General features: G+C 40.7%; 1 protein-coding gene across 1 annotated transcript in view; it reads right to left on the reverse strand.

Moving 5' to 3' along the window:
- Positions 1-469: 469 nt before the first annotated feature.
- LOC148013088 (GTP-binding protein-like protein) overlaps positions 470-14,617 on the reverse strand; it is a 56,692-nt gene continuing 42,544 nt past the window's right edge. The window contains exons 2-11 of the mRNA XM_087668215.1: positions 7,236-7,424; positions 5,955-6,008; positions 4,575-4,685; positions 4,354-4,416; positions 3,985-4,239; positions 3,644-3,790; positions 2,708-2,735; positions 2,556-2,626; positions 1,074-1,133; positions 470-995 (exon numbers count right to left, since the gene is read on the reverse strand). Of these exons, the coding sequence (XP_087524341.1) occupies positions 927-995; positions 1,074-1,133; positions 2,556-2,626; positions 2,708-2,735; positions 3,644-3,790; positions 3,985-4,239; positions 4,354-4,416; positions 4,575-4,685; positions 5,955-6,008; positions 7,236-7,424 (1,047 nt within the window). The 3' untranslated portion in view covers positions 470-926. The remainder of the gene's footprint in view (positions 996-1,073; positions 1,134-2,555; positions 2,627-2,707; positions 2,736-3,643; positions 3,791-3,984; positions 4,240-4,353; positions 4,417-4,574; positions 4,686-5,954; positions 6,009-7,235; positions 7,425-14,617) is intronic.

Genomic DNA, 14,617 nt, shown 5'->3' on the forward strand with positions numbered 1-14,617 from the left:
CATCATTTAAAAAAATACTCTCATATTGGTCTTGATAAGAAGCATGCACTCACTAATAAACGCAAAAAAAGATAATAGCTTTCTAGCATATAGAACATAAGAACAATAGAGTACCACAATGCTGAATAGGACATGTATGTATTACAATGACACAATGTGAAGAGTGATAGGCTGATTGAACTCCATTGATCATTGAAGCAAAGATTCTAATGGTTGTTCCATGTGGAAGTGCAAAGCATAAGCAATCTTTGCTTGCACCCTTCATCAGGAGATCGAGTTGATTGACCAATATCTCTTCTTGTGTTCAATACATTTTGTTTGAAAGACCCTCTTTAAAACACACATTGTTCTTCACTGTCCCACATTTCCTTTGAGACTCTTATTCATTGTTAAGTAGCATTAGGTACCAAAATTTGGATGCAAAAGGAAACACAATTGATAATGTGTTAGCAGGAGCAGATATTCTAGGAATAACATGTACCATCTTGTAAACCAAATTCAACCAACAGTGTACAGCTTATGCACAACACATGAATTAATTCACCTCTGAAACCTAAGGGTCAAATAGGGCCTGTAGCAACTGACCAATAAAAAACAATGGTAGAACATGAATGTTCATCGATGTTCTTTCAAGTGCAAAATTGCTATTGGGATGCCTACACAACTCATATTTACATCTCTATAATGGCAGAAGGTTAGCTTTCTGAGCATTCTATTGCCAATCAGCCCATATGTAATGTAGGGTGAAAAGATGTATTGCACATCTTGACACTAGTGTTGCAAAGCATTTTAAAAGGAAGCACACATCAAGTGCAGCTTGAAGCCAGCAACAATGTATTGCCAGCAAGAATGAACCAAGTTTAGTTGCTTTACTATCCTGCCAGATCATTATTGCACTGACTGGAACTCTAGAAGCTTGGTAAGCTTTAGACATTGAAGCGGAAGAGCATGACATCTCCTTCCTGTACAATGTACTCCTTTCCCTCTGATCTCAACTGCAAAACAGTATCACAACCTTAGTGTCCAGAACATCAAGAACAACCATAGGAGCACAATGATATTTTTCAAAATACCAAGCCTCTCTCTCGAGCAGCTGAAAGGGACCCTGCTGCAACAAATTCCTTGTATGCTACCTGCATGCATTAAAGGTTGACAAAGGAGAAAAGAATCATCAAAGAGAAATCAACCGCTGCAAATGAAGCCATATCTTCTCACAGGATATGGTACCCTATTTTACTCTAAATATAGATTGTTTTAACCCTTGCTAAAATGGTGCTTGTAAACATCGAAGGAGATCCAACATTCACACCATTAACAACTGTGTGTAGATTCACTGTAAGCATGGGATATTGAGGTAGGTAGCTGGTTTGCAGGCAAATTTTGGCGGAAAAAAGAGTTGAGGAAAAGTTTGAAAAAAATGCAAAGCACAGACATGCTTGGGCAAATCAGGTAAAAGGCTGCAGACACTACACTCCAGCATAGAAGGGATAACACAGGTTGAGAAAGACATTATTCCCAGCTTCTCTCTTCCAAAAGCTGATATCCAGCTGTTTGCCTCTACCATGTGAATATCATTGCTGACATTCAAGTTCCGGAACACGGTTATCCTTAACCCTCCCTTGCCAATCTCCAAATTAGTCACCATCCCCTTGCAAACCTTTGGCACCCACGACTAGTTCTTGCCTGATCATTTTTTAATTAACTATGTTCTTCCCCTATGCCCACTACACCAGCGGCATTGGCATATGATCAGGGCAATTTTCCTGTTTTTAGCATGGAGTGTGTGAAACTTAAATCATGCTGTGAAAAAACACTGTATTGACTTCTTGCCTATTGAATCCTTGGTATCACCTTGCCAATTTCAACAACTATCTAGGAGGCACTCCCAATGGAACACAGGCCTTGCGTCAAGGTTTACTTCTTTCTACCTTACTCTGGCTGATTATATGTAGCAGTTGACTGGCAATCTGAGGAGCCTTTAGCTCTTGCACATTACGTTCATAAGATGACTACATAATGAAGTGGTAACCACATATCCAAGAATCCTTCAGGTCTCATACTATGAGAATAAGAGGTCTGCTGCATTTGTACACAAATTGGATCTGCTGTTAGCATACCTCATGCAAGATACTGAGATAGCAGCTCCACGAGCAGTATTATTGTACAACATTTTAAAGGCAGTTTGTGTCTTGCACTAATACTCAGATCATCACTCGCTCACACATCAGCTCAAAAATACCCTTTAAGCACATGGTGGACTCTGTAAGGTATTTCTAATAGCAATGCAAGGTTTGAATGGGTGTCCTCGTTTGTCACTGAGCAAAGTTCTCTCAAATCTCATGCTCCACAGCAGCCAGCCAGTGAAAAGGTGCACTTTTGTCGATTATGGTTACTTCCAACAAAATCTTATGTCTTGTATAAGTTTGTAGCCTACTGAGCAGGTTTTCTTTTAACCAAGAAAAACATGTAGACACAAGGGACTTGAGCACTGAAACAAGGAATAAGGTAAAAAACTATGTTAAAAAGTTAAATCAAGGAATGGAAAAGGTTTGTACTGTCTCTGCCCGAATAAACCCTCTCTCAAAATCCGAATGGATCACTCCTGCTGCTTGAGGTGCTGTCATGCCTGATTGTATCAGAAAAGAATGTCACCATGCTGGTTTCGATAGCTTTACAAAAACAATTCATGTAAAAAAAAGTATCTGACCTGCACGTATTGTCCATGCCTTTGTTTCCTGCAAATTGCATAAATCCAGTTAGTAAAACATATGAGGAAGTTGTAATTTGTCCCCAAGGTCAATGAAGTGCTAGTAAGAAATTCATTAAGGATATCTCAAGTTTGAAACCATTTGCAAAACAATATGCTTGGTGGCTTTGTTAATCATGACCTACCCTAGTTGGTCAGTCATCGTCCATGGAAAGGGCTATTGCGCATATAAAAACACACTTTGTGAAACCACCAAAATAGAAGGGATTGTCTGATGATAATCAGGAAAATATGAGAAACAATGGTAAACACATCACAGTTGCATGTCATGGCTTGCCCAAAGTAGTAACCAATAAAAAGAGAGAACGTCTGAAAAAGATGCAGACATCAAAGTTCAGGCAGTAATGAAAGGTGTGATTTAGATATTTCGACCATCCAGAATGCCCAAAACCTGTCCAATGGAGATTTATGCACACTCAATAAGAAAATCCACCGAACAACCAGAACTGTTTAAACCTTTATCTGGGAAATCTAGCATGCATCTGCCTAGACAATCTGTCCTGCAAAGCTCAGATGAATCTATGTCCCATTAGAAGCACATTCAGCAAAAATCTTCAAAGTTAAAACCTTTATCTGGGAAATCTAGCATGCATCTGCCTAGACAATCTGTCCGCCAAAGCTCAGATGAATCTATGTCCCTTTGGAAGCACATTCAGCAAGCATCTTCAAAGAAGAGTCCTTTCTTTCGAAGCTAATTTGATTTTGAGATTGCTCTCCATAATTTCATACTAACACATACACCCAGACATGTAAATGTGGGTATGCATGCTTGTGCATGCACATGTGGTACTGCATGTGTGCACAGGCAGGTGCACGCTGTGAAAACCTTAAACCATAGAGAGATGTTCCAACTCACCAAGTGACAAAAGGAAGTACCTTTTCTCCTGTAGTAAAATATGTTCGCAAACCCAGCAGATTATATGTAGCACGCACTAATGACCCCAGCCCCCCCTCAGAGACTCCCAATGACTTCAAGTAATCAGTTCTTTCACTCGGATCAAGTTCTGTTAATTCAGCTTCAACCTGCATTGACCTTGTTCTCTTTAGTTATTTGAGGAAAATGTGAATATGAGAAAAAATCTTGAACAGTAGTGCAATAACATTGCCAGGGCTTGGCGAACCATCTTTCTGGAAATTCTCAGTTTTGCAATGATTAAGCAAACTCAATACTAGTGCATTTGCATCAAATATTTAGTTCATATATAATACAAGCATACCTGAGCAGATACTACAACAACCTCTGACCCCATCTCATTTGCCAGTTTGAAAACTTTTTGCACATGAATGTTATTTGTAGGGTCTGTCAAATCCTGCTCTGCCACATTTGCCGCAAATATTACTGGTTTCATCGTCAGCAGGCAGAGCTGTTGCACTAGCTTCTTTTCATCTTCTGACAAATCAACTGACCGTGCTGGCTTTCCATTCAAAAGAGCCTCATTTATTCTATTGAGTGCTGAAACTTCCATCTCTTCCTGCAATGGAAGAAAGAAGATCCTCTTAACTGAATTAGTTTCCTTAGAAGAAAGTGAATAATAGCACACCAGATGATATTAATCCTTTCAAAAACAAAAATATCTCACGCGAACCTTGGCTTTAGCTTGTGCATCCTTTGCTCTTGTCTTTTTAATTCTCTCCATTCTTTTCTCAATCTGTATGCTTCAAGCCATAGAAACAATAAGGCAAGCAACATCACGACAACAATCAGCATACATAGCAGTAGTGGATGGCTCTAAATAGCAGGTACGACTGTCTTTGAAGATCATGGGCAATGATATGAAATAGGGCTACACAGGACCAAAAAGTCAACCTGAGCTATATCGGCAAAAACTAGCTCCAAGTTGATGACATCAATGTCCGCTTCTGGATCCACTTTGCCATTCACATGTACAATATCATTATCTTCAAAACACCGAACAACCTGCAAGTTCTTAAAATCAGAAAAATCCACAAAGATATTTTCAACTAGCATCCTGCCAGTACAAAGAACTGATGCATGGCAACAGTGTCATTAACATCACTCACGCCAGTCACATCGTTATCTAGGAAATGCAACACAGATCCATACTCCACGGGAAACAAACCCTTCTCCGACTAGAAGGCAAAAAGTGCCCGTGGATAAGGAAGCGTTCACACTAGAACGTGGGAGGAACACGATAAGTGTAAGATGAAGGAGAGAGGACACCCCAACCCTAAACAAATACTTTGATTAGTTAATAACTTGCGAAGCAGACATCTGTTACTTGGTGTGTAACCAGCCCGAGTCTGTGATCTTCTCTGCATGGAGGTTCCTTCAGTACAGACTTAAGTAGAGGATTCATGGCCAGCAAGACATCCCTTCCCAGCATTCCTTGCAAATTTGAAGATTCAACATAACAGATCATCAAAACGAGCAGGCCAATCGCCAAGACTTGGAGATGTGGTTGAGATAGCTCTATCTCCGATTCCCCCATCATGAAGAATCACATCAACAAGATGGAGGAGATTCGGGATGATTTGGCATCCTTGGAAGATGGTTCACACAGAGGGTAAATGTTTTTTTAAGGGCAAAAGAGTAGAAGTAAGGTTGTGTCTAGGTTGGAAGTGCGTAGATTGATGATAGCAGTCTCAGGTCCCCATCATCTCATGTTTGAATAGTAGGTGAAGGTCACCATATTGATAAGTGTGCAAAAGCAAAGGGGAGGTGCTGATTGAAATTTGAATTTAGATTGACAAGGAGTTAGGAGGGAGAAAATCAAGCAGTAGTGGAGAGGGAAAAAACAAAAAAAGGACATCAAGCCAAGCACACAGAGAGAGAGAGAGATGAGTTGGAAAGTCAGATATCCTTGAATATATAGTAATACTTTAATGCTGAAGCACCATCATGGGCCTGCAAAAATCTTTACTTTGCTTAATTTTTTATTTTTCTATTTTCAGTACATTTCCCTGAGGAAAACTTAGATGTTCTACAATAAACACAAAGGCCTAGGCAGGCCCATAAAACCATAGACTTCTCTATACAGTGTGAGTGACCATTTCACAAAGGATTCCCAGACCCTACCCAGGATCAATGCAATGATGCAATGTATTTCATTTTCTTCATGATCCTTTTTCTATTTTCTCACCTTTTCCTTAACAAAAATTAGCCCTACACTACAGAAACACATTTAAAAACTGAGATAGATAGGCATGGTACACCTAAGATATTGACCTGAACAATTGAATCAACTTCTCGAATATGTGAAAGAAACTTGTTTCCAAGGCCCTGCATTTGTCAACAGATACACAGGTAAACACCGAGAAAACTTTTTACAGATAAATTGTTTTATGTTTACAGAGGAAATCACTTACAGTTCTTCCTGGAGTTCATAGAAGAGGATCATTGATGATTGGAAACAATACAACAACTACTACATGAATCTTTGTTTGAGCACAATGCAAAATTTTCTGATGCTGCATCCAGGTTGCCTCCTAGACTAAGATATATTGTATCAGCATCCTAACTACTACCAAGCGTTCACCTTTGAGTCCAAATATGCTTTAAAACAAATGAGAACTTCAACCCAAAAGTCTCTCTCACACTCAATTCATCTGAGCTCCATCCCTAATTAGCCTAAAAGATGTTTATTAGAACACTTGTCCAGGGAAAGACTAATGGGAAACAACCAATTTAGGAGCTAGCCTGAGAATCTACTAAGCAATGATATTATCAAAAACTTCAGATAATCGACGTACATGGAAAAATCCATCCATGTGGTGTCATACACTGCAAGGGAATTATGAAGGCTGCCCTGTCATATGTTTGTTTTGAGAAGCATGTAAGATACTTCTTCCCCAAATAAGAAATGCACAGAATCCACTCGCTTAGGAAGAATAAAAGCTACAGTTTTTGTCAGTCATAAAGATGCAACACATGTCCAAGCAATGTATACACAATGACAGAGTAGTCTCTTTTTTTGCTTTACTACCATGTATATAACTCGTTATCAAGCAACCCACTGAGATAAAACACATTATCAAGCATAGCTATTCATATTTTAAACCATCACAAAGCAAAAGAAGTTGTTTTCCCATTTATCATCATGTACAACACATATTCTTAAAGAATGGGCAGAGCTCTAGCCTGCAGATTAGATATTGCAAAACAGTGTCATTTTAATCTATTGTAAGTTCAGAAGAACAGGACAATGATACCACTCATTATTCATGCTGTTCACATAAGGAGGCTATAGCTGAACCAAACTCATCCAAGGCTGAAGCTCAAACTCACACACAGAGACACGGGCAAGCAAGGAGTACCAGCACCCAGGACATGGTGATTTTATTCAGCACTTTAACCAGTCAAAAAATTGACTGCAACGACTCCTAAAGCATCCCAATCTGAGGAACCAGACTCTTCTGTTAAATACACTAGATTTTTCAATGCCAGACACATTATTTCCAATCTTTATAGTTAATCAACATCAAAGCCCCCACGAATGAAAAGGCTCACCTCTCCCTGACTTGCTCCCTTCACAAGTCCAGCAATATCAACAAATTCCACATTGGTTGGAACCGAGCGTTGTGACTTACTAAGCTCTGACAGAACATCCAACCGTGAGTCTGGTACAGCTACTATTCCAATATTTGGTTCAATTGTGCAAAATGGAAAGTTTGCAGCATGTGCTTTCCCATTTTCCACCTACATAAAATGTGAAAAATCAAATAATTCATCAATCAATATACTATAATGAATTCTAGATGTTCAAATAATAATCAATGCTCTACTTTGTGACAGGTTAATTGATTAAAGGAGGAATCCAGTGACTGCTGCTCCGTTATCAATCACCTTAAAGCTATGATTCTAAGCTCTACCACAATATTTCTCTTAAGAGTCTTATTCTAACTTCCTCTTAACCTTCTGCACCATAAAATGTTCATAAGTAGCAAAATTGCACAAGAAGGAAAAAGCATTGTAATCTTAGCAGTATAATTGTCAAACCCAGAAGAAGATCATTCAAGAAGTTCTTCAATCTTGCAGCATGGGTGCACAGTGTCTAAGTTTTGATTTCCTCTTCAAGTACTGCCAGATGCTATGGGCAACAGTGGATCTTGAATGAAGAGTAGTCAATTGGAGAAGCCAAAGAGGGCAGCATTTATGCTGGTGTAATATGAGAGTATTCTGCTGGTATAAGTTGCAATGTCTCTTTGACAAGCAGAGTAGAGGAGGCAATCAAGAAGATTATTGTGCTTGAGCTTATTCTAACTTGGGTTGTTTGCGGATCACATAATGTACAACACTGATCAAACAAGCCACACAACTCAAAAGAAAGAAGATAATCCAAAGGCAGAAATGAGATTCTACTTATATCTCACAGCAGTAGTTACAATATATACAAGGGCAAAGGCTGCCCAACAACAATCCACAAACTACGCCCGCTGCCTTGTCCAGGACAAATCTCCATTCAGCCTCTAGAAGTTCTGACCGCAAAACTTCCAGAGCCTCAAGGAAGTATGATCTCACCTGCTGTCCTGTCCAGGCCGGATCCCTGCTCAGCCTCCAGTAGTCCCAACTGCAGAACTTGAAAGCCTCAAGTCAGGAAGCAGGATCTTAGCTACATATAGCACTAGCAACTGCAAAGGAGAATGAGAACAGGACAGCAAACACTCATTAGGGGAAAAAGATTGCCTTAAAATAGGCCAGCATAACACTCAAACTATTTCATCAACCGTCTATCCAATATGACTCTTGTGTCCTGTCCAAATGGTCCAACCTATTTGTCCCACCTTGTGTGCTGCATCATCAGTCTGCCATGGGTGGCATCCAAATCCATTACATTCATAGCCTCCTAGTAGACCCAAAGTAGATGCAAAGAGTCACTCCAAACGGAGACTCAACAAATGACGTGGCCTCATGCATATGGTAACCCTTGATCTTGAGCAAACACCAGAGTTCCTTACACCACAACCTTTCTTGTACCTATGAAGTAGCGCCTCCTCTAGGCAGCTACTCAAGCTTGTGTCCACATGTGGGAAGATGACCCATCTGGACAAAAACTGTTGGAAGAAATTGTTAGCAAATTAGTCAGCTCACGAGTGAATCTATGCATCCCTATTTGTGGGCTGGGCACATGGGATTATTTTAGGCATTTTTCTGGTGCTTATTTTTGTGATTCCTAGTGTTATTTTATGGCTGACCAACATTTTATGATTATTTTATTGCTACCTGACCTGATGCATTTTGGGTATTGTTTTATGCCTATTTATTTGGGCTCCCTCCTCCTTAATGGCACATTCACTTGCAGTCTTCCAAAGCAGGTCACGTTGGAGAGAGGGAGCTAGTGCCAATGTTCACACATCCAATGACTCATTGTTGTACGTGACTGTCTCATGTTTGGTATATAAATTCTATTTCCCAAGCATCTCTAAGTTCTCTTTTTGCAGTGTTTCTCTGTTCTTGTGTTTCCTATCTTCTCTCTCGTGTTGTGCAGTCTATTGTAGCAGTCTTCAATGTTTCCATCACTACACCCACTTCTAACATGGTATTAGACGTCCGTGTTCAGGCCCTAGGTGCTTTTTTCTGCTGTGAACAGTCTACCCTCACACATTCCTGCTGCTGATCAGCCTTCTACTTACTACCTATTGTCCACATGACCTCAACCTGCAGCAATTCAGTTGTTTTCAGCCATCTTCACCCTGTATTTTGTGAACAGCGGCCTTGTTTGTATTTTCAGGCTTTTCTAAGTGATTTTTGGCTGTAATCTTCCTTTTTGATCCTCTATTGGCTGTGTTTGATCAGTTTTTGCCGTCTTGCACAGTCATGTTGTGATCAGCTCTATCCACTGTGTGTGATGTCACAGGGACGTGAAATTTTGAGATGCTTTAATCTTGCTAGTAACATTTGATTAAGTTATTAAACAAATGTGCAAGGTTGTTTGGCACATGTGATGCACATGGCAGTTATTTCATGGGAACGGACCAAGGACTTCGAGGATGCAATGGGTATTAAAGACAAAAGTTGTGTTAAGTTATGCCAACTGGGTTTTGGTGGTCAGTTGGTGCCAAGTTGGACCCTAGGACAATTGTTTGGCCATTAAGTGTCAATGGTGACACTAGGGACTAGCATTAATTAATTAATTAATGCTAGTCTAAGGGTCAACAGGGGTTGGGAACCACTCCAAGTTGCAAATGGCCTAGCCAATTTCATTACAAATGGGCATGTTTAATTTTGGGCAAGGTCAAAAGGGCTGAAATTAATTTTCAGAATTAATTAATTCTGAAAATTTAATTTAATGGCTGAAAATGCATTAGGAAGGTTGCCGCTTGGCAAAACTTTCCCATGCAACTAGGGAGAAGGTTGTTGGAGGGTGGTGGAAGCTGATTGCAACCATTCTGAAGCTTGGTGGAGGGAGAGAAGGTGATCAAATTTGGCTCTGAGAGGCGACGACAATTGATCACGCGCCGCTACAGGACAGGGGACAGCAAGTTTTCTCTTCCGCCTCAAGAGAGGCGGCGGTAGAAGAGGAGGGCTCACCAACCGAGCTAGTGTTATACCCCCCCTTTGAAGCTGTTGGTGCCATCAGATTTGTCATCAAAGCTACGAATCAAAAGATACATTTCAGCTGATTCTCTCTCTCTATAGCATTCTCTCATCTCCTCTAGTCTATGCTCAAGCATTCTCAGTAATTCTCAGCCATTGATAGCAGAGTATAGCCAAATTTGGTGGACAACAAAGAGTTTACTGCTGTAAACCCTAAATTACAGCAGTAATTAGGGTTTAGCAGCCACCTTGGGACTCGTGCCATCAGTCAAAGGCATTGTACACTGAAATCAGCACCGAAAATTCGTGGAATTGTGAGGATTTCAAATGCCAACCCATCTATTGTGAATTTGGGGCAACATTTGACCAGTTGGGGTTCCATTAGAGCAAGTGCTGGGTGAAAATCAAGGAGCGATTTGCCCGAATGCTTCGCTGATTATTGGAACAACAAGGGGCTTTTGAATCAGCCAAGGAGATCATGAAATCTCGGCTTGTAATTTATCCATTAGCAATTGAAATTAAAGAAATACCGAAAGGGGCACCAGTTTTGGGGCCAACAAGGTGTCCACTGTCCAAGTTTATGAAGGTAAAGTGAGCATTTCAGTTTATGTTCATTTGTTGATTACTGTAATTAAGTGCTTAATCAGATTAAACCACCCTACCTGAGAAGATAGGCTGGTTACATGTGAACTCAAGCACAATGCATGTCTGAGTTATTGTGTTTTAGTTGTGTTTGTACATCCGGTGGTTTCTCAGTTCAAACCCTAGCATATCTTCACATGGTATCAAACTTGATGCTCTTGTAAAGAGTATCTTCTGGCTATCATGGAGAGCTTGGTTTTGTGCAAGATACATAAATGACGTGTAACCAATTTACAAAGTCTCGGAGTCCTAGGGATCCTATGATGTCTCATCAAGCTTCTCCATCATTGGAGACCCTAAGGAGGCATTATGAACTCGATGAGGAAGACAACATTTTACCTTCACCTTCTTCTTCCTGTCTAGATACACGTTTCATGATAGACCAAGTTCCAAAAAAACTTGCACATCAAGTATGGTCAAAACTACCGCTCTCTAACTCCTAAAAACCTTGCTTCCAATACATTCGGATCAATTGGTGATGAAGTGAGTGATACATAGTGGGGATGCAATGATCAACGATGGCAATGGAAAATAGAGAGAAAAACTTGAATATTAATAGAGTAGTAGAGTGAGAGAGATGCACGATGTGTGGGTACAATAGAGTGTTACCCTTTTAGGTTTTTGAGATAGATATATTAAAGTACAAGTGCGAAGCGTGCGTTCACACCCGTGCACATATAAAAGGCACAGTGGCACTTTATTCCCCACAATCTCCCACCTAAAGGCAACGAGCCTTAAGGTTGAGGAAAAGAATCAGCTAAGTCTAAGTATGTACAAAGCTGAAATGCATATACTATCCAACTCCCATTATCTGTCAGCAATGAGCAAACCGCTCTGCTAGAAGACCCTTCATGAAAAGATCTGCAGGGTCATCATCTATATGCACCTTAACAATCTCAATGCTTTTGCTATCAAGTATATCCCTGATAAAGTGATACTTCTCATGTATGTGCTTCATCTTTGCATGAAAGACGGGTTTCCGTGCTAACATGATCGCACTCTGACTATCACAATGGAGGACAAGAATCTCAGTAATGCCAAGCTCTCCCACCAGACGTGAAAGCCATAAAACCTCCTTACATGCCTCAATGGCAGCCACATACTTTGCCTCTATAGTAGACAATGCAACACACTTCTATAGCTTGGAGATCCAGGAAACTGCCCCCCCTATGAAGGTGAATATATGCCCTGAAGTAAACTTTCTACAGTCAGCATGAACAACATAGTCTGCATTCGTAAAGCCAATGGCAGATGCCTTCTGCTTTCCAAAGCAAATGCACAAATCCTTTGTGCCCTTAAGATATCTCATGATACCTTTCACTACTTCTCAATGCTTTTTGCCAGGATGTGCCATATACCTGCTAACCACTCCCATTGCAAAAGCTATGTCAAGATGTATAGCAACCATAGTATACATCAAGCTACCCACAACTGAAGCATATAGAATCTTGGCCATTTCAGCCTTTTTCTCATCAGATGTAGGGTTGTCCTTTGTATCGAGTTTCACAGATGGAGACAAAGGTAGGCCAATTGCTTCTCCCCCTCCTCCATATTAAAATGCTACAAAATCTTGGATACATACCCCTACTATGACAAATAAAAAAGACCTTTCAATTTGTCCCTGAGTATACACATGCCAAGAATGTGATTAGTCTCACCCAGATCCTTAATGTCAAGACTGTTGTATAGGTTCTACTTCAATGTGTCCAAAGCATGAACATCTCTACCAACAATCAACATGTCATCCACATATAAAATCAATATAATAAGGCTGTTCCCGTCTTAGTATATAAGCAGTGACCCACTTGACTCTTTTTGAATCCTTGAAATTGCATGAATGTATCAAACGTATGATACCATTCATACGGTGTTGGAGCATTTGGGGTCGAAAGTATACCACGGAGATAAAAGATAGTAGGGTGAAGGGAGATCAGGGAGAGGAGTAGACGGAAGAGAAGGGTTTTAAAGAAATAGAAGATGTAGAAGAATACTCATAGAGATGAAGCCTATCAATTTATTTCTACATCCTGAGAAGATAAATCTCTTGTAGACCAAAAACGTGCATAAAACAATAGCTTCCTCTCTCAAACCGCCAATCTGATGTTCCATTGGCTCCAAAAAGGGAGTAAGATACCAAGACACCTAATAAGAATACTCCCAGATCACCCCTTCTCCCAATTTGGATTGTTGTTTGTTGCCTGTAAACTGCGATCGCACGTCACGTGATTTTTTCAATCCTTCTTTTTGCATAAAATCCCCCAAAAATAACTGAAAGCCGCTTGCTTTTTTTTAAAATGTCATCCTATTCTAGAAGTTGTTGTTAGCCAGTCATTTCCTGGACAGTCAAAGTAGTACGGCAATCCACGTCAACAGTCGGCCAGATTTAATGCAGTAGGCTGCATTTAATGCAGCCAACCTGCTCCAATTATTTCTTATTTTTTCGGCTATTTATAGCCTGTTTGATGGCTCACTCCAACATTCATTATTCAGGTTTTGATCTTGAGATCTGTTGGCTAAGACAGATTGTGCTCGAGCTGACGGAGATCGAGGTCATCAAATCGGAGACATACGCAGATATTTCCTCTGCCCCCTTGTGTATTTCTGCACTCTTATACAGCATACTACACCGCAGATTTTCTGTGTTTACACTGTCTCCTTTTCTCTCTCTCTCTCTCTCCTCTCTGTGTTCACTCTCTCTCAGTCTTTGTCCTACGCTTCCACATCACTGCACTCTGACATGGCCAGTCATTTTCTGGACACTCAGAGCAATATGGCAGTTCACATCAGCAGTCGGCCAGATTTGCTGGTACAGTCGACTGCAGCCAACCTGCTCCAATTATTTCTTATTTTTTCGGCTATTTATAGCTTGTTTGGTGGCTCACTCTAGCATTCATTATTCAGATTCTGATCTTGAGATCTGTTGGTTGAGACAGACTGTGCTCAGGCTGACGAAGATCGAGGTCATCAAGTCGGAGACATACGCAGATATTTCCTCTGCCCTCTTGTGTATTTCTGCACTCTTATACGGCATATTACACTGCAGATTTTCTACGTTTACACTGTCACCTTTTCTCTCTCTCTCTCTTCTCTCTGTGTTCACTCTCTCTCAGTCTTTGTCCTACGCTTCTGCATCGCTGCACTCTGGCATGGTATCAGAGCGGTGAAGATGGACTGACTGAGGGCTGAAATCTCTATGGACTGACTGAGGGCTGAACCTATTTGAAGAAGAGATTTCAGCCCTCAGTCAGTCCATCTTCACCAGTCCATAGAGATTTCAACCCTCAGTCAGTCCATCTTCACCGCTCTGATACCATGCTAGAGTGCAGCGATGCGGAAGCATAGGACAAAGACTGAGAGAGAGTGAACACAGAGAGAAGAGAGAGAGAGAGAGAGAGAAAAGGAGATAGTGTAAACACACAAAATCTGCGGTGTAGTATGCTGTATAAGAGTGCAGAAATACACGAGGGGCAGATGAAATATCTGCGTATGTCTCCGACTTGATGACATCGATCTCCGTCAGCCCGAGCACAGTCTGTCTCAGCCAACAGATCTCAAGATCAGAATCTGAAATAATAAATGCTGGAGTGAGCCACCAAACAGGCTATAAATAGCCGAAAAAATAAGAAATAATTGGAGCAGGTCGGCTGCATTAAATACAGCCGACTGCATTAAATCTGGCCGACTGTACCAGCAAATCAGGCCGACTGCTGACA

This window comes from Lygodium microphyllum, chromosome 26, assembly GCF_053477565.2.
Source record: "Lygodium microphyllum isolate KBCC chromosome 26, Lygodium_microphyllum_v1.1.10, whole genome shotgun sequence".
In the NCBI taxonomy this organism is placed as follows: domain Eukaryota; kingdom Viridiplantae; phylum Streptophyta; class Polypodiopsida; order Schizaeales; family Lygodiaceae; genus Lygodium; species Lygodium microphyllum.